Source organism: Mytilus trossulus, chromosome 6 (assembly GCF_036588685.1).
Source record: "Mytilus trossulus isolate FHL-02 chromosome 6, PNRI_Mtr1.1.1.hap1, whole genome shotgun sequence".
NCBI classification, from domain to species: Eukaryota; Metazoa; Mollusca; class Bivalvia; order Mytilida; family Mytilidae; genus Mytilus; species Mytilus trossulus.
In genome coordinates, this window is record NC_086378.1 from 33703553 (window position 1) to 33726266 (window position 22714).

Genomic DNA, 22714 nt, shown 5'->3' on the forward strand with positions numbered 1-22714 from the left:
TCTGTGAGGTTTATTTTTTCCCCAACTAAATTCCATTCCATTAAGTTGAAATGTGTATTGTCATTGAATGAAAATGTCTGTTCAGAGAAAGCAAATAATTATCTTTATAATTTTGACTGTCTAAAGTGATTTTCATTTATCATTTATTTATCATACTATTCTATCTTAAAATGAAAACTTTTCAACATTTTGGAACTTTTTTTGTCTCCTTCAGTCATTTTTATTCCGATTGAAATAATAGTTTTTTCTTAAAAATTTACTGTCTGATATGAATTATTATATTTTTCAGACCTAGAATGAAAAAGTGGATTGAAAGTGTACACAGTTTAAGGCAGTACAGAGTTACCTCCCGGAATAAAACAACGTAAGCCAATCAGACAACAGTTAACTGAAAATGTGTGATACTTCTTTTACGGCCGCGTTGGTGATATATAAAGAGTCGCTGTTAGACGGAAAGTATTATTTAACTAATCACCACAAATAGTTAAACATGTCAGGTAGAGGAAAAGGAGGTAAAGGTCTAGGAAAAGGAGGCGCCAAGCGTCACAGGAAGGTGTTGCGTGATAACATCCAAGGTATCACCAAGCCAGCCATCCGTCGTTTAGCAAGAAGAGGTGGAGTAAAACGTATATCTGGACTCATCTATGAGGAAACCCGTGGTGTCCTTAAAGTTTTCTTGGAAATGTCATCCGTGATGCTGTCACATACACAGAGCACGCCAAGAGGAAGACTGTCACTGCCATGGATGTTGTCTACGCTTTGAAACGTCAAGGACGTACCTTGTACGGATTCGGAGGTTAAACAGCCACCCAGCTAATATCAACAACGGCCCTTTTCAGGGCCACCAACATTTTTCAAAAAGAATCTTAGATTTGTTGTACATCGTTTTAAACAAAATCTTGAAATCAAAGCTTGCTCCCACTTCTATTCTTTTCTCTAATGTTCATGAATTTTTCAACCGTTTTTCTTGTTTTCCCTGATCCTGATCCGCAACTATTTTCTCTCTCTCGTTATACCCCCCCCCCCCCCCCCCTTTTTTTTTTTAAATATCTGGCTTTCTTTTTAATTAACTTCCTTACTCTTACTCTTGTATTTATTTGAGAATTTATATTTCTGAAGGTTTATGAATACGTTCAAAGATCAAGTCCGTGCATTTGCCTACATGAAGAGAGAAAATTTCAAAACAAAATGCACGGACTTTTACACACAAAATCTGTAGATTCTGTTATATTCAATTATAGAGGTTTTTTTTGCGTGGTTTAAGATTAGGTAATGTTCTTGTTTCCGTGTAAAATAATTCTCGCAATATTTTTTTTCTCTCGAAAAGCAAAAGAAATCGTAAATTTATCAACTCTATTAATTGGAATGAAAGCACTGTTTTGTTCTTCATGATTTATGTATTTACGCTTTGTAGTTTTGACAGACAAATTAAATGCTACAGAATGAGTGAAATACACGTATATTTGTTATACAGATAGAAAGAAGAGAAAAGTAACCATATACTATTGAAATAGTTTGAAAGTGGTTATAGCTGGGGTTGGGATTTATAGCTTTGTTTAGAAGTTTGACATTGATGTACAACAAATGTAAATTCTTTTTGAAAAATGTTGGTGGCCCTGAAAAGGGCCGTTTGTGAAGTTATAAACTTCAGACTGTTTACTTGCTGCTGGTGTATTTAGTGACGGCTTTGGTACCTTCACTGACAGCGTGCTTGGCCAATTCTCCGGGTAAGAGAAGACGGACAGCGGTCTGGATCTCCCGGGATGTGATGGTAGATCTTTTGTTGTAGTGTGCCAATCGGGAAGCCTCTGCTGCGATTCTCTCGAAGATATCGTTGACGAAGCTGTTCATGATGGACATTGCCTTTGAGGACACTCCGGTGTCGGGGTGAACTTGTCTCAAGACTTTGTAGATGTAGATAGCATAGGATTCACGTCTCTTCCTCCTCCTTTTCTTATCACCGCCGGGTCTGGCAGTCTTTGCCTTGGTGACGGCCTTCTTGGCTCCTTTAGTTCCTACTTTGGGTGGCATGTTACTGGTTTGATAATCAAATAAGTAATGGTGAAAAATTATTTTCAATTTGTTTATATACTGGGCAAAACGGATTGAAAGATTTTATTAAACGCGAACCTCGGAGAGAGCACCCATAACATGTTGAATGTTCGGTAGCCTAACTGCTCGCAGAGAGCTTCGTTCTGATTGGTGTATAATAAAAACATCGTTCAATCCGTTTAGTGGGTATATAAGCTAAATTTTGAAGAAAAATTGTATCACTTTACTCAGTGTCGATCAACCAAATAGTACAAAATGTCAGGACGAGGAAAAGGAGGAAAAGCAAAAGCAAAGGCAAAGTCTAGGTCATCCCGTGCCGGACTTCAGTTCCCAGTCGGTCGTATCCACAGACTTTTGAGGAAAGGAAACTATGCCGAGAGAGTTGGTGCCGGTGCACCAGTGTACCTCGCAGCTGTCTTAGAATACTTAGCAGCTGAAGTATTGGAGTTGGCAGGAAACGCCGCTCGTGACAACAAGAAGAGCAGAATCATTCCCCGTCATCTCCAGTTGGCCATCAGAAACGACGAAGAGTTGAACAAACTCTTGTCTGGTGTCACCATTGCCCAGGGAGGTGTTTTACCAAACATCCAGGCTGTACTTCTGCCAAAGAAGACCCAGAAAGCTGCCAAGTAAAAAGTGGATATATCGGATTACTCACTTAACAACGGCCCTTTTCAGGGCCACCAATATTTTTCAAAAAGAGTCTAAAATTGTTGTACATCTTAGTAATACTTTATTCCCCATACATAATTGAAAAAAATATATTCTACTACATAACAAATAAAAAATGTCTAAAATATAAATGTCCCTTCTTCCGTGATTCTTCTTTTCTTCTCTCTCTAACGCATCCCATTTAAGTACAGTTCTTATAGCATAACACTAAGTCTAGTAACTTTTTCAGTCTTCTTCATCAGAACATTTATTGTCGTACTTTCTGACTCTTTGAACCCACAAGTAGCTCAGTTAAATCATATAATGTTTGTCGGGGGGAAAAAAAACCACTGATAGTATTTATATTTAATACTAGTCTGCTCTCTTCTTTCTCTCTCTTGGTTATTGATGCGAGCATGCTTAGATTCATCTGAGAAGGTGTGTGGTTTTTTTTTATTATTATAATTATTTATAGTTTTTGTTAACATTATCTCTTTCGTCAACACTTTTATATATGATATGTACTTTCCATTCTTTTCCTTTTTCCATTTTTTTCAGCATCTCTCTCTCTGTCTTTCTGTCTTTATTTAGTTATTGTTTGTGTATTAAAGATGTGGAATTGATGTAAGCACACCGACAATCAGACAATGTGACAAATGTGCCCAGCCCAAATGAAAATCATACCACATCTTCTTTTTTTATATTAAATATACATAAATATGACATAATACAACAATAAAGAAACTCAGCCGATCCGCACAATGTCATGTCGGGAATGTGTAATTCCATTTGTTTCTGTTTTTTTATTTTTATTTCGCTTTGTTTGTGTTATAACTGCATTTTATTTTTATTTTTTCCTGTTTTTATTTTTCGTTCCTTTCCTTAATGTTTCTGCATGTATTTTGACCTTTTTTCATTATTATTATTTTTCTTCTTCAGATTTATCATATTGAAACCGTGACACTAATTTACTATTGTTGAGCTATGAGGGATGATCAGAAACTGTAATTATGAATGAAAAAAGGGGGCATTTTTACTGTCAGCTTGGGTTGAGCAGTTTTTCAGTAAAAAATGGATTGAAAACTGTCAAAGTCCCTTACAAATCAGTCCAATCAGATTTAAGATATGCGGACCAATCAACGCCAGCTTTATGTAAGTGGTGATCCAATCGTCACCGTGATTTCAATCCTCCCGGCAAGCACAAAAACACATTCACCGAAATTTTCAAGTATTCTTTCTGTAGCAAATCGTCCACAGAGCTAATAATCATGGCACGAACAAAGCAAACTGCACGTAAATCCACCGGAGGTAAAGCTCCAAGAAAACAACTTGCCACCAAGGCCGCCCGTAAGAGCGCACCTGCAACCGGTGGAGTCAAGAAACCACATAGATACAGGCCAGGAACAGTCGCTCTCCGAGAAATCAGGAGATACCAGAAGAGCACAGAGCTCCTCATCAGGAAACTCCCCTTCCAGAGATTAGTCCGTGAAATCGCCCAGGACTTCAAAACTGATCTCCGATTCCAGAGTTCAGCCGTCATGGCCCTACAGGAAGCCAGCGAAGCCTACTTGGTCGGTCTCTTCGAGGATACCAACTTGTGCGCAATCCACGCCAAGAGAGTAACCATCATGCCAAAGGATATCCAATTGGCCCGAAGAATCCGTGGAGAACGTGCTTAAGAAGTGTGATTTTTTCACCAAAACATAACGGCCCTTTTCAGGGCCACCAATATTTTTCAAAAAGAATCTATAAATTGTTGTACATGAAAATTAGAAACATAGCCGAACCCCTCTTTTCCCCATCTCTCTCTCTCTCTTTTATTTCTTCTTGTTGAATCCATCTATATGCAAAGCAATACATAGACAAAAAATAAATTTTATGATATATATATACACACAAGTCTCATCACAAAAAAAAGGGGGGTGTTTGTTTATCATGGTACATGTATGTCCTTGTGTGTAGAATATTAAATAGTACATTATATAAAAAAAGATCAACATATAAATGTTTCTATCTGTACTTCTGTTCTTTTCTTTTCTTCGCTTGTTTTGTCTTGTCTTCTTTTGATGTATTATTTACACCAGTAGTCTAGACCAAAGAAAGAGAACCACCAACTGGCCAAAATATAACCTTTTTTTTTAAGTTAGAGTTTAAATATCTTGTATAATTCATTAATTTGAATATTTCTTTTAGAAAAGCTGATATTACAGGGTACTTTTATCAAAAATTTAGAGCTCTTTTTCAGTCAGAATTGTAAAGAATTTTTTTATCATGTATGTAGTAATATATTTTGTCCACTTTAGAGTCTTGTCTTGCTGCTAGTTAACAAAATCATGAAATTTCTATTTAAATTAATATAATTTCGGTACGGGTCCAAGTAGTCCCCACAAAATTTCAATGTAGGAAGTCCATGTAAGCATATATCTTGCACTTATAAGCTTTTTTATATGATAAAAAGTGGTTTTCAGACTTATTATAAACTTTTCTGGCTAAAAGAAGTCTTCAGAATAGTAAGTACATGTGTGCGCATTAACATTTTTATTGGATTGGCTGATGAAATTGTCATCGTCATACTGTGGATAAATATAGAATGGCGTTTAAAAATAAAATTGAAAGGAAGATGCACACATAAGAAGTTTTACCCGCAGTCAGGGGCATCTCTTTTCTTCACTGTAATACCTAGAAAAAAAAATCTTTAATAGTAATAACAGTAACAGTTTTATTCATACATTCTCCCATTTATGATCTGAAGTACCTGCAGCAGATCGTTGATGGATGGCAAGCACAGCTTTGACAGATGATGTTGAGTTATGAAAGACAGGTAGAAAACTGCAAGCATGTAAAATCCTGTGATGTATCCAATTTCTGGATACATCAAATAGACAAATAGATAACCAGTATTCCTAGATATGTCTGTGAGGTTTATTTTTTCCCCAACTAAATTCCATTCCATTAAGTTGAAATGTGTATTGTCATTGAATGAAAATGTCTGTTCAGAGAAAGCAAATAATTATCTTTATAATTTTGACTGTCTAAAGTGATTTTCATTTATCATTTATTTATCATACTATTCTATCTTAAAATGAAAACTTTTCAACATTTTGGAACTTTTTTTGTCTCCTTCAGTCATTTTTATTCCGATTGAAATAATAGTTTTTTCTTAAAAATTTACTGTCTGATATGAATTATTATATTTTTCAGACCTAGAATGAAAAAGTGGATTGAAAGTGTACACAGTTTAAGGCAGTACAGAGTTACCTCCCGGAATAAAACAACGTAAGCCAATCAGACAACAGTTAACTGAAAATGTGTGATACTTCTTTTACGGCCGCGTTGGTGATATATAAAGAGTCGCTGTTAGACGGAAAGTATTATTTAACTAATCACCACAAATAGTTAAACATGTCAGGTAGAGGAAAAGGAGGTAAAGGTCTAGGAAAAGGAGGCGCCAAGCGTCACAGGAAGGTGTTGCGTGATAACATCCAAGGTATCACCAAGCCAGCCATCCGTCGTTTAGCAAGAAGAGGTGGAGTAAAACGTATATCTGGACTCATCTATGAGGAAACCCGTGGTGTCCTTAAAGTTTTCTTGGAAAATGTCATCCGTGATGCTGTCACATACACAGAGCACGCCAAGAGGAAGACTGTCACTGCCATGGATGTTGTCTACGCTTTGAAACGTCAAGGACGTACCTTGTACGGATTCGGAGGTTAAACAGCCACCCAGCTAATATCAACAACGGCCCTTTTCAGGGCCACCAACATTTTTCAAAAAGAATCTTAGATTTGTTGTACATCGTTTTAAACAAAATCTTGAAATCAAAGCTTGCTCCCACTTCTATTCTTTTCTCTAATGTTCATGAATTTTTCAACCGTTTTTCTTGTTTTCCCTGATCCTGATCCGCAACTATTTTCTCTCTCTCGTTATACCCCCCCCCCCCCCCCTTTTTTTTTTTAAATATCTGGCTTTCTTTTTAATTAACTTCCTTACTCTTACTCTTGTATTTATTTGAGAATTTATATTTCTGAAGGTTTATGAATACGTTCAAAGATCAAGTCCGTGCATTTGCCTACATGAAGAGAGAAAATTTCAAAACAAAATGCACGGACTTTTACACACAAAATCTGTAGATTCTGTTATATTCAATTATAGAGGTTTTTTTTGCGTGGTTTAAGATTAGGTAATGTTCTTGTTTCCGTGTAAAATAATTCTCGCAATATTTTTTTTCTCTCGAAAAGCAAAAGAAATCGTAAATTTATCAACTCTATTAATTGGAATGAAAGCACTGTTTTGTTCTTCATGATTTATGTATTTACGCTTTGTAGTTTTGACAGACAAATTAAATGCTACAGAATGAGTGAAATACACGTATATTTGTTATACAGATAGAAAGAAGAGAAAAGTAACCATATACTATTGAAATAGTTTGAAAGTGGTTATAGCTGGGGTTGGGATTTATAGCTTTGTTTAGAAGTTTGACATTGATGTACAACAAATGTAAATTCTTTTTGAAAAATGTTGGTGGCCCTGAAAAGGGCCGTTTGTGAAGTTATAAACTTCAGACTGTTTACTTGCTGCTGGTGTATTTAGTGACGGCTTTGGTACCTTCACTGACAGCGTGCTTGGCCAATTCTCCGGGTAAGAGAAGACGGACAGCGGTCTGGATCTCCCGGGATGTGATGGTAGATCTTTTGTTGTAGTGTGCCAATCGGGAAGCCTCTGCTGCGATTCTCTCGAAGATATCGTTGACGAAGCTGTTCATGATGGACATTGCCTTTGAGGACACTCCGGTGTCGGGGTGAACTTGTCTCAAGACTTTGTAGATGTAGATAGCATAGGATTCACGTCTCTTCCTCCTCCTTTTCTTATCACCGCCGGGTCTGGCAGTCTTTGCCTTGGTGACGGCCTTCTTGGCTCCTTTAGTTCCTACTTTGGGTGGCATGTTACTGGTTTGATAATCAAATAAGTAATGGTGAAAAATTATTTTCAATTTGTTTATATACTGGGCAAAACGGATTGAAAGATTTTATTAAACGCGAACCTCGGAGAGAGCACCCATAACATGTTGAATGTTCGGTAGCCTAACTGCTCGCAGAGAGCTTCGTTCTGATTGGTGTATAATAAAAACATCGTTCAATCCGTTTAGTGGGTATATAAGCTAAATTTTGAAGAAAAATTGTATCACTTTACTCAGTGTCGATCAACCAAATAGTACAAAATGTCAGGACGAGGAAAAGGAGGAAAAGCAAAAGCAAAGGCAAAGTCTAGGTCATCCCGTGCCGGACTTCAGTTCCCAGTCGGTCGTATCCACAGACTTTTGAGGAAAGGAAACTATGCCGAGAGAGTTGGTGCCGGTGCACCAGTGTACCTCGCAGCTGTCTTAGAATACTTAGCAGCTGAAGTATTGGAGTTGGCAGGAAACGCCGCTCGTGACAACAAGAAGAGCAGAATCATTCCCCGTCATCTCCAGTTGGCCATCAGAAACGACGAAGAGTTGAACAAACTCTTGTCTGGTGTCACCATTGCCCAGGGAGGTGTTTTACCAAACATCCAGGCTGTACTTCTGCCAAAGAAGACCCAGAAAGCTGCCAAGTAAAAAGTGGATATATCGGATTACTCACTTAACAACGGCCCTTTTCAGGGCCACCAATATTTTTCAAAAAGAGTCTAAAATTGTTGTACATCTTAGTAATACTTTATTCCCCATACATAATTGAAAAAAATATATTCTACTACATAACAAATAAAAAATGTCTAAAATATAAATGTCCCTTCTTCCGTGATTCTTCTTTTCTTCTCTCTCTAACGCATCCCATTTAAGTACAGTTCTTATAGCATAACACTAAGTCTAGTAACTTTTTCAGTCTTCTTCATCAGAACATTTATTGTCGTACTTTCTGACTCTTTGAACCCACAAGTAGCTCAGTTAAATCATATAATGTTTGTCGGGGGGAAAAAAAACCACTGATAGTATTTATATTTAATACTAGTCTGCTCTCTTCTTTCTCTCTCTTGGTTATTGATGCGAGCATGCTTAGATTCATCTGAGAAGGTGTGTGGTTTTTTTTTATTATTATAATTATTTATAGTTTTTGTTAACATTATCTCTTTCGTCAACACTTTTATATATGATATGTACTTTCCATTCTTTTCCTTTTTCCATTTTTTTCAGCATCTCTCTCTCTGTCTTTCTGTCTTTATTTAGTTATTGTTTGTGTATTAAAGATGTGGAATTGATGTAAGCACACCGACAATCAGACAATGTGACAAATGTGCCCAGCCCAAATGAAAATCATACCACATCTTCTTTTTTTATATTAAATATACATAAATATGACATAATACAACAATAAAGAAACTCAGCCGATCCGCACAATGTCATGTCGGGAATGTGTAATTCCATTTGTTTCTGTTTTTTTATTTTTATTTCGCTTTGTTTGTGTTATAACTGCATTTTATTTTTATTTTTTCCTGTTTTTATTTTTCGTTCCTTTCCTTAATGTTTCTGCATGTATTTTGACCTTTTTTCATTATTATTATTTTTCTTCTTCAGATTTATCATATTGAAACCGTGACACTAATTTACTATTGTTGAGCTATGAGGGATGATCAGAAACTGTAATTATGAATGAAAAAAGGGGGCATTTTTACTGTCAGCTTGGGTTGAGCAGTTTTTCAGTAAAAAATGGATTGAAAACTGTCAAAGTCCCTTACAAATCAGTCCAATCAGATTTAAGATATGCGGACCAATCAACGCCAGCTTTATGTAAGTGGTGATCCAATCGTCACCGTGATTTCAATCCTCCCGGCAAGCACAAAAACACATTCACCGAAATTTTCAAGTATTCTTTCTGTAGCAAATCGTCCACAGAGCTAATAATCATGGCACGAACAAAGCAAACTGCACGTAAATCCACCGGAGGTAAAGCTCCAAGAAAACAACTTGCCACCAAGGCCGCCCGTAAGAGCGCACCTGCAACCGGTGGAGTCAAGAAACCACATAGATACAGGCCAGGAACAGTCGCTCTCCGAGAAATCAGGAGATACCAGAAGAGCACAGAGCTCCTCATCAGGAAACTCCCCTTCCAGAGATTAGTCCGTGAAATCGCCCAGGACTTCAAAACTGATCTCCGATTCCAGAGTTCAGCCGTCATGGCCCTACAGGAAGCCAGCGAAGCCTACTTGGTCGGTCTCTTCGAGGATACCAACTTGTGCGCAATCCACGCCAAGAGAGTAACCATCATGCCAAAGGATATCCAATTGGCCCGAAGAATCCGTGGAGAACGTGCTTAAGAAGTGTGATTTTTTCACCAAAACATAACGGCCCTTTTCAGGGCCACCAATATTTTTCAAAAAGAATCTATAAATTGTTGTACATGAAAATTAGAAACATAGCCGAACCCCTCTTTTCCCCATCTCTCTCTCTCTCTTTTATTTCTTCTTGTTGAATCCATCTATATGCAAAGCAATACATAGACAAAAAATAAATTTTATGATATATATATACACACAAGTCTCATCACAAAAAAAAGGGGGGTGTTTGTTTATCATGGTACATGTATGTCCTTGTGTGTAGAATATTAAATAGTACATTATATAAAAAAAGATCAACATATAAATGTTTCTATCTGTACTTCTGTTCTTTTCTTTTCTTCGCTTGTTTTGTCTTGTCTTCTTTTGATGTATTATTTACACCAGTAGTCTAGACCAAAGAAAGAGAACCACCAACTGGCCAAAATATAACCTTTTTTTTTAAGTTAGAGTTTAAATATCTTGTATAATTCATTAATTTGAATATTTCTTTTAGAAAAGCTGATATTACAGGGTACTTTTATCAAAAATTTAGAGCTCTTTTTCAGTCAGAATTGTAAAGAATTTTTTTATCATGTATGTAGTAATATATTTTGTCCACTTTAGAGTCTTGTCTTGCTGCTAGTTAACAAAATCATGAAATTTCTATTTAAATTAATATAATTTCGGTACGGGTCCAAGTAGTCCCCACAAAATTTCAATGTAGGAAGTCCATGTAAGCATATATCTTGCACTTATAAGCTTTTTTATATGATAAAAAGTGGTTTTCAGACTTATTATAAACTTTTCTGGCTAAAAGAAGTCTTCAGAATAGTAAGTACATGTGTGCGCATTAACATTTTTATTGGATTGGCTGATGAAATTGTCATCGTCATACTGTGGATAAATATAGAATGGCGTTTAAAAATAAAATTGAAAGGAAGATGCACACATAAGAAGTTTTACCCGCAGTCAGGGGCATCTCTTTTCTTCACTGTAATACCTAGAAAAAAAAATCTTTAATAGTAATAACAGTAACAGTTTTATTCATACATTCTCCCATTTATGATCTGAAGTACCTGCAGCAGATCGTTGATGGATGGCAAGCACAGCTTTGACAGATGATGTTGAGTTATGAAAGACAGGTAGAAAACTGCAAGCATGTAAAATCCTGTGATGTATCCAATTTCTGGATACATCAAATAGACAAATAGATAACCAGTATTCCTAGATATGTCTGTGAGGTTTATTTTTTCCCCAACTAAATTCCATTCCATTAAGTTGAAATGTGTATTGTCATTGAATGAAAATGTCTGTTCAGAGAAAGCAAATAATTATCTTTATAATTTTGACTGTCTAAAGTGATTTTCATTTATCATTTATTTATCATACTATTCTATCTTAAAATGAAAACTTTTCAACATTTTGGAACTTTTTTTGTCTCCTTCAGTCATTTTTATTCCGATTGAAATAATAGTTTTTTCTTAAAAATTTACTGTCTGATATGAATTATTATATTTTTCAGACCTAGAATGAAAAAGTGGATTGAAAGTGTACACAGTTTAAGGCAGTACAGAGTTACCTCCCGGAATAAAACAACGTAAGCCAATCAGACAACAGTTAACTGAAAATGTGTGATACTTCTTTTACGGCCGCGTTGGTGATATATAAAGAGTCGCTGTTAGACGGAAAGTATTATTTAACTAGTTAAACATGTCAGGTAGAGGAAAAGGAGGTAAAGGTCTAGGAAAAGGAGGCGCCAAGCGTCACAGGAAGGTGTTGCGTGATAACATCCAAGGTATCACCAAGCCAGCCATCCGTCGTTTAGCAAGAAGAGGTGGAGTAAAACGTATATCTGGACTCATCTATGAGGAAACCCGTGGTGTCCTTAAAGTTTTCTTGGAAAATGTCATCCGTGATGCTGTCACATACACAGAGCACGCCAAGAGGAAGACTGTCACTGCCATGGATGTTGTCTACGCTTTGAAACGTCAAGGACGTACCTTGTACGGATTCGGAGGTTAAACAGCCACCCAGCTAATATCAACAACGGCCCTTTTCAGGGCCACCAACATTTTTCAAAAAGAATCTTAGATTTGTTGTACATCGTTTTAAACAAAATCTTGAAATCAAAGCTTGCTCCCACTTCTATTCTTTTCTCTAATGTTCATGAATTTTTCAACCGTTTTTCTTGTTTTCCCTGATCCTGATCCGCAACTATTTTCTCTCTCTCGTTATACCCCCCCCCCCCCCTTTTTTTTTTTAAATATCTGGCTTTCTTTTTAATTAACTTCCTTACTCTTACTCTTGTATTTATTTGAGAATTTATATTTCTGAAGGTTTATGAATACGTTCAAAGATCAAGTCCGTGCATTTGCCTACATGAAGAGAGAAAATTTCAAAACAAAATGCACGGACTTTTACACACAAAATCTGTAGATTCTGTTATATTCAATTATAGAGGTTTTTTTTGCGTGGTTTAAGATTAGGTAATGTTCTTGTTTCCGTGTAAAATAATTCTCGCAATATTTTTTTTCTCTCGAAAAGCAAAAGAAATCGTAAATTTATCAACTCTATTAATTGGAATGAAAGCACTGTTTTGTTCTTCATGATTTATGTATTTACGCTTTGTAGTTTTGACAGACAAATTAAATGCTACAGAATGAGTGAAATACACGTATATTTGTTATACAGATAGAAAGAAGAGAAAAGTAACCATATACTATTGAAATAGTTTGAAAGTGGTTATAGCTGGGGTTGGGATTTATAGCTTTGTTTAGAAGTTTGACATTGATGTACAACAAATGTAAATTCTTTTTGAAAAATGTTGGTGGCCCTGAAAAGGGCCGTTTGTGAAGTTATAAACTTCAGACTGTTTACTTGCTGCTGGTGTATTTAGTGACGGCTTTGGTACCTTCACTGACAGCGTGCTTGGCCAATTCTCCGGGTAAGAGAAGACGGACAGCGGTCTGGATCTCCCGGGATGTGATGGTAGATCTTTTGTTGTAGTGTGCCAATCGGGAAGCCTCTGCTGCGATTCTCTCGAAGATATCGTTGACGAAGCTGTTCATGATGGACATTGCCTTTGAGGACACTCCGGTGTCGGGGTGAACTTGTCTCAAGACTTTGTAGATGTAGATAGCATAGGATTCACGTCTCTTCCTCCTCCTTTTCTTATCACCGCCGGGTCTGGCAGTCTTTGCCTTGGTGACGGCCTTCTTGGCTCCTTTAGTTCCTACTTTGGGTGGCATGTTACTGGTTTGATAATCAAATAAGTAATGGTGAAAAATTATTTTCAATTTGTTTATATACTGGGCAAAACGGATTGAAAGATTTTATTAAACGCGAACCTCGGAGAGAGCACCCATAACATGTTGAATGTTCGGTAGCCTAACTGCTCGCAGAGAGCTTCGTTCTGATTGGTGTATAATAAAAACATCGTTCAATCCGTTTAGTGGGTATATAAGCTAAATTTTGAAGAAAAATTGTATCACTTTACTCAGTGTCGATCAACCAAATAGTACAAAATGTCAGGACGAGGAAAAGGAGGAAAAGCAAAAGCAAAGGCAAAGTCTAGGTCATCCCGTGCCGGACTTCAGTTCCCAGTCGGTCGTATCCACAGACTTTTGAGGAAAGGAAACTATGCCGAGAGAGTTGGTGCCGGTGCACCAGTGTACCTCGCAGCTGTCTTAGAATACTTAGCAGCTGAAGTATTGGAGTTGGCAGGAAACGCCGCTCGTGACAACAAGAAGAGCAGAATCATTCCCCGTCATCTCCAGTTGGCCATCAGAAACGACGAAGAGTTGAACAAACTCTTGTCTGGTGTCACCATTGCCCAGGGAGGTGTTTTACCAAACATCCAGGCTGTACTTCTGCCAAAGAAGACCCAGAAAGCTGCCAAGTAAAAAGTGGATATATCGGATTACTCACTTAACAACGGCCCTTTTCAGGGCCACCAATATTTTTCAAAAAGAGTCTAAAATTGTTGTACATCTTAGTAATACTTTATTCCCCATACATAATTGAAAAAAATATATTCTACTACATAACAAATAAAAAATGTCTAAAATATAAATGTCCCTTCTTCCGTGATTCTTCTTTTCTTCTCTCTCTAACGCATCCCATTTAAGTACAGTTCTTATAGCATAACACTAAGTCTAGTAACTTTTTCAGTCTTCTTCATCAGAACATTTATTGTCGTACTTTCTGACTCTTTGAACCCACAAGTAGCTCAGTTAAATCATATAATGTTTGTCGGGGGGAAAAAAAACCACTGATAGTATTTATATTTAATACTAGTCTGCTCTCTTCTTTCTCTCTCTTGGTTATTGATGCGAGCATGCTTAGATTCATCTGAGAAGGTGTGTGGTTTTTTTTTATTATTATAATTATTTATAGTTTTTGTTAACATTATCTCTTTCGTCAACACTTTTATATATGATATGTACTTTCCATTCTTTTCCTTTTTCCATTTTTTTCAGCATCTCTCTCTCTGTCTTTCTGTCTTTATTTAGTTATTGTTTGTGTATTAAAGATGTGGAATTGATGTAAGCACACCGACAATCAGACAATGTGACAAATGTGCCCAGCCCAAATGAAAATCATACCACATCTTCTTTTTTTATATTAAATATACATAAATATGACATAATACAACAATAAAGAAACTCAGCCGATCCGCACAATGTCATGTCGGGAATGTGTAATTCCATTTGTTTCTGTTTTTTTATTTTTATTTCGCTTTGTTTGTGTTATAACTGCATTTTATTTTTATTTTTTCCTGTTTTTATTTTTCGTTCCTTTCCTTAATGTTTCTGCATGTATTTTGACCTTTTTTCATTATTATTATTTTTCTTCTTCAGATTTATCATATTGAAACCGTGACACTAATTTACTATTGTTGAGCTATGAGGGATGATCAGAAACTGTAATTATGAATGAAAAAAGGGGGCATTTTTACTGTCAGCTTGGGTTGAGCAGTTTTTCAGTAAAAAATGGATTGAAAACTGTCAAAGTCCCTTACAAATCAGTCCAATCAGATTTAAGATATGCGGACCAATCAACGCCAGCTTTATGTAAGTGGTGATCCAATCGTCACCGTGATTTCAATCCTCCCGGCAAGCACAAAAACACATTCACCGAAATTTTCAAGTATTCTTTCTGTAGCAAATCGTCCACAGAGCTAATAATCATGGCACGAACAAAGCAAACTGCACGTAAATCCACCGGAGGTAAAGCTCCAAGAAAACAACTTGCCACCAAGGCCGCCCGTAAGAGCGCACCTGCAACCGGTGGAGTCAAGAAACCACATAGATACAGGCCAGGAACAGTCGCTCTCCGAGAAATCAGGAGATACCAGAAGAGCACAGAGCTCCTCATCAGGAAACTCCCCTTCCAGAGATTAGTCCGTGAAATCGCCCAGGACTTCAAAACTGATCTCCGATTCCAGAGTTCAGCCGTCATGGCCCTACAGGAAGCCAGCGAAGCCTACTTGGTCGGTCTCTTCGAGGATACCAACTTGTGCGCAATCCACGCCAAGAGAGTAACCATCATGCCAAAGGATATCCAATTGGCCCGAAGAATCCGTGGAGAACGTGCTTAAGAAGTGTGATTTTTTCACCAAAACATAACGGCCCTTTTCAGGGCCACCAATATTTTTCAAAAAGAATCTATAAATTGTTGTACATGAAAATTAGAAACATAGCCGAACCCCTCTTTTCCCCATCTCTCTCTCTCTCTTTTATTTCTTCTTGTTGAATCCATCTATATGCAAAGCAATACATAGACAAAAAATAAATTTTATGATATATATATACACACAAGTCTCATCACAAAAAAAAGGGGGGTGTTTGTTTATCATGGTACATGTATGTCCTTGTGTGTAGAATATTAAATAGTACATTATATAAAAAAAGATCAACATATAAATGTTTCTATCTGTACTTCTGTTCTTTTCTTTTCTTCGCTTGTTTTGTCTTGTCTTCTTTTGATGTATTATTTACACCAGTAGTCTAGACCAAAGAAAGAGAACCACCAACTGGCCAAAATATAACCTTTTTTTTTAAGTTAGAGTTTAAATATCTTGTATAATTCATTAATTTGAATATTTCTTTTAGAAAAGCTGATATTACAGGGTACTTTTATCAAAAATTTAGAGCTCTTTTTCAGTCAGAATTGTAAAGAATTTTTTTATCATGTATGTAGTAATATATTTTGTCCACTTTAGAGTCTTGTCTTGCTGCTAGTTAACAAAATCATGAAATTTCTATTTAAATTAATATAATTTCGGTACGGGTCCAAGTAGTCCCCACAAAATTTCAATGTAGGAAGTCCATGTAAGCATATATCTTGCACTTATAAGCTTTTTTATATGATAAAAAGTGGTTTTCAGACTTATTATAAACTTTTCTGGCTAAAAGAAGTCTTCAGAATAGTAAGTACATGTGTGCGCATTAACATTTTTATTGGATTGGCTGATGAAATTGTCATCGTCATACTGTGGATAAATATAGAATGGCGTTTAAAAATAAAATTGAAAGGAAGATGCACACATAAGAAGTTTTACCCGCAGTCAGGGGCATCTCTTTTCTTCACTGTAATACCTAGAAAAAAAAATCTTTAATAGTAATAACAGTAACAGTTTTATTCATACATTCTCCCATTTATGATCTGAAGTACCTGCAGCAGATCGTTGATGGATGGCAAGCACAGCTTTGACAGATGATGTTGAGTTATGAAAGACAGGTAGAAAACTGCAAGCATGTAAAATCCTGTGATGTATCCAATTTCTGGATACATCAAATAGACAAATAGATAACCAGTATTCCTAGATATGTCTGTGAGGTTTATTTTTTCCCCAACTAAATTCCATTCCATTAAGTTGAAATGTGTATTGTCATTGAATGAAAATGTCTGTTCAGAGAAAGCAAATAATTATCTTTATAATTTTGACTGTCTAAAGTGATTTTCATTTATCATTTATTTATCATACTATTCTATCTTAAAATGAAAACTTTTCAACATTTTGGAACTTTTTTTGTCTCCTTCAGTCATTTTTATTCCGATTGAAATAATAGTTTTTTCTTAAAAATTTACTGTCTGATATGAATTATTATATTTTTCAGACCTAGAATGAAAAAGTGGATTGAAAGTGTACACAGTTTAAGGCAGTACAGAGTTACCTCCCGGAATAAAACAACGTAAGCCAATCAGACAACAGTTAACTGAAAATGTGTGATACTTCTTTTACGGCCGCGTTGGTGATATATAAAGAGTCGCTGTTAGACGGAAAGTATTATTTAACTAATCACCACAAATAGTTAAACATGTCAGGTAGAGGAAAAGGAGGTAAAGGTCTAGGAAAAGGAGGCGCCAAGCGTCACAGGAAGGTGTTGCGTGATAACATCCAAGGTATCACCAAGCCAGCCATCCGTCGTTTAGCAAGAAGAGGTGGAGTAAAACGTATATCTGGACTCATCTATGAGGAAACCCGTGGTGTCCTTAAAGTTTTCTTGGAAAATGTCATCCGTGATGCTGTCACATACACAGAGCACGCCAAGAGGAAGACTGTCACTGCCATGGATGTTGTCTACGCTTTGAAACGTCAAGGACGTACCTTGTACGGATTCGGAGGTTAAACAGCCACCCAGCTAATATCAACAACGGCCCTTTTCAGGGCCACCAACATTTTTCAAAAAGAATCTTAGATTTGTTGTACATCGTTTTAAACAAAATCTTGAAATCAAAGCTTGCTCCCACTTCTATTCTTTTCTCTAATGTTCATGAATTTTTCAACCGTTTTTCTTGTTTTCCCTGATCCTGATCCGCAACTATTTTCTCTCTCTCGTTATACCCCCCCCCCCCCCCCTTTTTTTTTTTAAATATCTGGCTTTCTTTTTAATTAACTTCCTTACTCTTACTCTTGTATTTATTTGAGAATTTATATTTCTGAAGGTTTATGAATACGTTCAAAGATCAAGTCCGTGCATTTGCCTACATGAAGAGAGAAAATTTCAAAACAAAATGCACGGACTTTTACACACAAAATCTGTAGATTCTGTTATATTCAATTATAGAGGTTTTTTTTGCGTGGTTTAAGATTAGGTAATGTTCTTGTTTCCGTGTAAAATAATTCTCGCAATATTTTTTTTCTCTCGAAAAGCAAAAGAAATCGTAAATTTATCAACTCTATTAATTGGAATGAAAGCACTGTTTTGTTCTTCATGATTTATGTATTTACGCTTTGTAGTTTTGACAGACAAATTAAATGCTACAGAATGAGTGAAATACACGTATATTTGTTATACAGATAGAAAGAAGAGAAAAGTAACCATATACTATTGAAATAGTTTGAAAGTGGTTATAGCTGGGGTTGGGATTTATAGCTTTGTTTAGAAGTTTGACATTGATGTACAACAAATGTAAATTCTTTTTGAAAAATGTTGGTGGCCCTGAAAAGGGCCGTTTGTGAAGTTATAAACTTCAGACTGTTTACTTGCTGCTGGTGTATTTAGTGACGGCTTTGGTACCTTCACTGACAGCGTGCTTGGCCAATTCTCCGGGTAAGAGAAGACGGACAGCGGTCTGGATCTCCCGGGATGTGATGGTAGATCTTTTGTTGTAGTGTGCCAATCGGGAAGCCTCTGCTGCGATTCTCTCGAAGATATCGTTGACGAAGCTGTTCATGATGGACATTGCCTTTGAGGACACTCCGGTGTCGGGGTGAACTTGTCTCAAGACTTTGTAGATGTAGATAGCATAGGATTCACGTCTCTTCCTCCTCCTTTTCTTATCACCGCCGGGTCTGGCAGTCTTTGCCTTGGTGACGGCCTTCTTGGCTCCTTTAGTTCCTACTTTGGGTGGCATGTTACTGGTTTGATAATCAAATAAGTAATGGTGAAAAATTATTTTCAATTTGTTTATATACTGGGCAAAACGGATTGAAAGATTTTATTAAACGCGAACCTCGGAGAGAGCACCCATAACATGTTGAATGTTCGGTAGCCTAACTGCTCGCAGAGAGCTTCGTTCTGATTGGTGTATAATAAAAACATCGTTCAATCCGTTTAGTGGGTATATAAGCTAAATTTTGAAGAAAAATTGTATCACTTTACTCAGTGTCGATCAACCAAATAGTACAAAATGTCAGGACGAGGAAAAGGAGGAAAAGCAAAAGCAAAGGCAAAGTCTAGGTCATCCCGTGCCGGACTTCAGTTCCCAGTCGGTCGTATCCACAGACTTTTGAGGAAAGGAAACTATGCCGAGAGAGTTGGTGCCGGTGCACCAGTGTACCTCGCAGCTGTCTTAGAATACTTAGCAGCTGAAGTATTGGAGTTGGCAGGAAACGCCGCTCGTGACAACAAGAAGAGCAGAATCATTCCCCGTCATCTCCAGTTGGCCATCAGAAACGACGAAGAGTTGAACAAACTCTTGTCTGGTGTCACCATTGCCCAGGGAGGTGTTTTACCAAACATCCAGGCTGTACTTCTGCCAAAGAAGACCCAGAAAGCTGCCAAGTAAAAAGTGGATATATCGGATTACTCACTTAACAACGGCCCTTTTCAGGGCCACCAATATTTTTCAAAAAGAGTCTAAAATTGTTGTACATCTTAGTAATACTTTATTCCCCATACATAATTGAAAAAAATATATTCTACTACATAACAAATAAAAAATGTCTAAAATATAAATGTCCCTTCTTCCGTGATTCTTCTTTTCTTCTCTCTCTAACGCATCCCATTTAAGTACAGTTCTTATAGCATAACACTAAGTCTAGTAACTTTTTCAGTCTTCTTCATCAGAACATTTATTGTCGTACTTTCTGACTCTTTGAACCCACAAGTAGCTCAGTTAAATCATATAATGTTTGTCGGGGGGAAAAAAAACCACTGATAGTATTTATATTTAATACTAGTCTGCTCTCTTCTTTCTCTCTCTTGGTTATTGATGCGAGCATGCTTAGATTCATCTGAGAAGGTGTGTGGTTTTTTTTTATTATTATAATTATTTATAGTTTTTGTTAACATTATCTCTTTCGTCAACACTTTTATATATGATATGTACTTTCCATTCTTTTCCTTTTTCCATTTTTTTCAGCATCTCTCTCTCTGTCTTTCTGTCTTTATTTAGTTATTGTTTGTGTATTAAAGATGTGGAATTGATGTAAGCACACCGACAATCAGACAATGTGACAAATGTGCCCAGCCCAAATGAAAATCATACCACATCTTCTTTTTTTATATTAAATATACATAAATATGACATAATACAACAATAAAGAAACTCAGCCGATCCGCACAATGTCATGTCGGGAATGTGTAATTCCATTTGTTTCTGTTTTTTTATTTTTATTTCGCTTTGTTTGTGTTATAACTGCATTTTATTTTTATTTTTTCCTGTTTTTATTTTTCGTTCCTTTCCTTAATGTTTCTGCATGTATTTTGACCTTTTTTCATTATTATTATTTTTCTTCTTCAGATTTATCATATTGAAACCGTGACACTAATTTACTATTGTTGAGCTATGAGGGATGATCAGAAACTGTAATTATGAATGAAAAAAGGGGGCATTTTTACTGTCAGCTTGGGTTGAGCAGTTTTTCAGTAAAAAATGGATTGAAAACTGTCAAAGTCCCTTACAAATCAGTCCAATCAGATTTAAGATATGCGGACCAATCAACGCCAGCTTTATGTAAGTGGTGATCCAATCGTCACCGTGATTTCAATCCTCCCGGCAAGCACAAAAACACATTCACCGAAATTTTCAAGTATTCTTTCTGTAGCAAATCGTCCACAGAGCTAATAATCATGGCACGAACAAAGCAAACTGCACGTAAATCCACCGGAGGTAAAGCTCCAAGAAAACAACTTGCCACCAAGGCCGCCCGTAAGAGCGCACCTGCAACCGGTGGAGTCAAGAAACCACATAGATACAGGCCAGGAACAGTCGCTCTCCGAGAAATCAGGAGATACCAGAAGAGCACAGAGCTCCTCATCAGGAAACTCCCCTTCCAGAGATTAGTCCGTGAAATCGCCCAGGACTTCAAAACTGATCTCCGATTCCAGAGTTCAGCCGTCATGGCCCTACAGGAAGCCAGCGAAGCCTACTTGGTCGGTCTCTTCGAGGATACCAACTTGTGCGCAATCCACGCCAAGAGAGTAACCATCATGCCAAAGGATATCCAATTGGCCCGAAGAATCCGTGGAGAACGTGCTTAAGAAGTGTGATTTTTTCACCAAAACATAACGGCCCTTTTCAGGGCCACCAATATTTTTCAAAAAGAATCTATAAATTGTTGTACATGAAAATTAGAAACATAGCCGAACCCCTCTTTTCCCCATCTCTCTCTCTCTCTTTTATTTCTTCTTGTTGAATCCATCTATATGCAAAGCAATACATAGACAAAAAATAAATTTTATGATATATATATACACACAAGTCTCATCACAAAAAAAAGGGGGGTGTTTGTTTATCATGGTACATGTATGTCCTTGTGTGTAGAATATTAAATAGTACATTATATAAAAAAAGATCAACATATAAATGTTTCTATCTGTACTTCTGTTCTTTTCTTTTCTTCGCTTGTTTTGTCTTGTCTTCTTTTGATGTATTATTTACACCAGTAGTCTAGACCAAAGAAAGAGAACCACCAACTGGCCAAAATATAACCTTTTTTTTTAAGTTAGAGTTTAAATATCTTGTATAATTCATTAATTTGAATATTTCTTTTAGAAAAGCTGATATTACAGGGTACTTTTATCAAAAATTTAGAGCTCTTTTTCAGTCAGAATTGTAAAGAATTTTTTTATCATGTATGTAGTAATATATTTTGTCCACTTTAGAGTCTTGTCTTGCTGCTAGTTAACAAAATCATGAAATTTCTATTTAAATTAATATAATTTCGGTACGGGTCCAAGTAGTCCCCACAAAATTTCAATGTAGGAAGTCCATGTAAGCATATATCTTGCACTTATAAGCTTTTTTATATGATAAAAAGTGGTTTTCAGACTTATTATAAACTTTTCTGGCTAAAAGAAGTCTTCAGAATAGTAAGTACATGTGTGCGCATTAACATTTTTATTGGATTGGCTGATGAAATTGTCATCGTCATACTGTGGATAAATATAGAATGGCGTTTAAAAATAAAATTGAAAGGAAGATGCACACATAAGAAGTTTTACCCGCAGTCAGGGGCATCTCTTTTCTTCACTGTAATACCTAGAAAAAAAAATCTTTAATAGTAATAACAGTAACAGTTTTATTCATACATTCTCCCATTTATGATCTGAAGTACCTGCAGCAGATCGTTGATGGATGGCAAGCACAGCTTTGACAGATGATGTTGAGTTATGAAAGACAGGTAGAAAACTGCAAGCATGTAAAATCCTGTGATGTATCCAATTTCTGGATACATCAAATAGACAAATAGATAACCAGTATTCCTAGATATGTCTGTGAGGTTTATTTTTTCCCCAACTAAATTCCATTCCATTAAGTTGAAATGTGTATTGTCATTGAATGAAAATGTCTGTTCAGAGAAAGCAAATAATTATCTTTATAATTTTGACTGTCTAAAGTGATTTTCATTTATCATTTATTTATCATACTATTCTATCTTAAAATGAAAACTTTTCAACATTTTGGAACTTTTTTTGTCTCCTTCAGTCATTTTTATTCCGATTGAAATAATAGTTTTTTCTTAAAAATTTACTGTCTGATATGA

General features: G+C 36.3%; 9 protein-coding genes and 1 pseudogene across 9 annotated transcripts; 8 read left to right on the forward strand and 2 right to left on the reverse strand.

Moving 5' to 3' along the window:
- Window positions 1-490: 490 nt before the first annotated feature.
- On the forward strand, window positions 491-801 carry LOC134721162 (histone H4-like; annotated as a pseudogene).
- An 855-nt stretch (window positions 802-1656) lies between these two features.
- LOC134722525 (histone H2B-like) lies at window positions 1657-2052 on the reverse strand (the record flags this gene model as incomplete). The annotated part of the gene is made up of 1 exon (XM_063586147.1): window positions 1657-2052. A coding segment is annotated over one exon (396 nt), but the record flags the coding sequence as incomplete, so codon positions are not given.
- A 255-nt stretch (window positions 2053-2307) lies between these two features.
- LOC134721158 (histone H2A) lies at window positions 2308-2830 on the forward strand. Its single transcript, XM_063583961.1, has one exon. It carries the CDS (start codon window positions 2308-2310, stop codon window positions 2683-2685), a length of 378 nt encoding a protein of 125 aa, XP_063440031.1. The 3' UTR covers window positions 2686-2830.
- A 1125-nt stretch (window positions 2831-3955) lies between these two features.
- Window positions 3956-9996, forward strand: LOC134722526 (uncharacterized). The gene is made up of 4 exons (XM_063586149.1): window positions 3956-4374; window positions 6113-6412; window positions 7929-8295; window positions 9561-9996. The coding sequence occupies exons 1-4, from the start codon at window positions 3972-3974 to the stop codon at window positions 9994-9996; spliced, it is 1506 nt and encodes a 501-aa protein (XP_063442219.1). The 5' UTR covers window positions 3956-3971.
- Window positions 7922-8444, forward strand: LOC134721156 (histone H2A). The gene has a single exon (XM_063583959.1). It carries the CDS (start codon window positions 7922-7924, stop codon window positions 8297-8299), a length of 378 nt encoding a protein of 125 aa, XP_063440029.1. The 3' UTR covers window positions 8300-8444.
- Window positions 9997-11706: 1710 nt separating the features above from the next.
- On the forward strand, window positions 11707-12018 carry LOC134721161 (histone H4). Its single transcript, XM_063583964.1, has one exon. It carries the CDS (start codon window positions 11707-11709, stop codon window positions 12016-12018), a length of 312 nt encoding a protein of 103 aa, XP_063440034.1.
- An 851-nt stretch (window positions 12019-12869) lies between these two features.
- LOC134722527 (histone H2B-like) lies at window positions 12870-13265 on the reverse strand (the record flags this gene model as incomplete). Its single annotated transcript, XM_063586150.1, has 1 exon — window positions 12870-13265. A coding segment is annotated over one exon (396 nt), but the record flags the coding sequence as incomplete, so codon positions are not given.
- Window positions 13266-13520: 255 nt separating this feature from the next.
- On the forward strand, window positions 13521-14043 carry LOC134721157 (histone H2A). The gene has a single exon (XM_063583960.1). The coding sequence runs from the start codon at window positions 13521-13523 to the stop codon at window positions 13896-13898; it is 378 nt and encodes a 125-aa protein (XP_063440030.1). The 3' UTR covers window positions 13899-14043.
- A 1125-nt stretch (window positions 14044-15168) lies between these two features.
- Window positions 15169-21209, forward strand: LOC134722528 (uncharacterized). Its single transcript, XM_063586151.1, has 4 exons — window positions 15169-15587; window positions 17326-17625; window positions 19142-19508; window positions 20774-21209. Exons 1-4 carry the CDS (start codon window positions 15185-15187, stop codon window positions 21207-21209), a joined length of 1506 nt encoding a protein of 501 aa, XP_063442221.1. The 5' UTR covers window positions 15169-15184.
- On the forward strand, window positions 19135-19657 carry LOC134721159 (histone H2A). Its single transcript, XM_063583963.1, has one exon. The coding sequence runs from the start codon at window positions 19135-19137 to the stop codon at window positions 19510-19512; it is 378 nt and encodes a 125-aa protein (XP_063440033.1). The 3' UTR covers window positions 19513-19657.
- Window positions 21210-22714: the final 1505 nt, after the last annotated feature.

Coding starts and splice junctions, on each gene's coding strand:
- LOC134721158 (XM_063583961.1), top strand. CDS start 2,308: ATGTCAGGACGAGGAAAAGGAGGAAAAGCAAAAGCAAAGGCAAAGTCT.
- LOC134722526 (XM_063586149.1), top strand. CDS start 3,972: ATGGCACGAACAAAGCAAACTGCACGTAAATCCACCGGAGGTAAAGCT. Junction 6,413..7,928: donor TACCTTGTACGGATTCGGAG/GTTAAACAGCCA, acceptor ACAAAATGTCAG/GACGAGGAAAAGGAGGAAAA. Junction 8,296..9,560: donor AAGACCCAGAAAGCTGCCAA/GTAAAAAGTGGA, acceptor TTCTTTCTGTAG/CAAATCGTCCACAGAGCTAA.
- LOC134721156 (XM_063583959.1), top strand. CDS start 7,922: ATGTCAGGACGAGGAAAAGGAGGAAAAGCAAAAGCAAAGGCAAAGTCT.
- LOC134721161 (XM_063583964.1), top strand. CDS start 11,707: ATGTCAGGTAGAGGAAAAGGAGGTAAAGGTCTAGGAAAAGGAGGCGCC.
- LOC134721157 (XM_063583960.1), top strand. CDS start 13,521: ATGTCAGGACGAGGAAAAGGAGGAAAAGCAAAAGCAAAGGCAAAGTCT.
- LOC134722528 (XM_063586151.1), top strand. CDS start 15,185: ATGGCACGAACAAAGCAAACTGCACGTAAATCCACCGGAGGTAAAGCT. Junction 15,588..17,325: donor CCGAAGAATCCGTGGAGAAC/GTGCTTAAGAAG, acceptor TAAACATGTCAG/GTAGAGGAAAAGGAGGTAAA. Junction 17,626..19,141: donor TACCTTGTACGGATTCGGAG/GTTAAACAGCCA, acceptor ACAAAATGTCAG/GACGAGGAAAAGGAGGAAAA.
- LOC134721159 (XM_063583963.1), top strand. CDS start 19,135: ATGTCAGGACGAGGAAAAGGAGGAAAAGCAAAAGCAAAGGCAAAGTCT.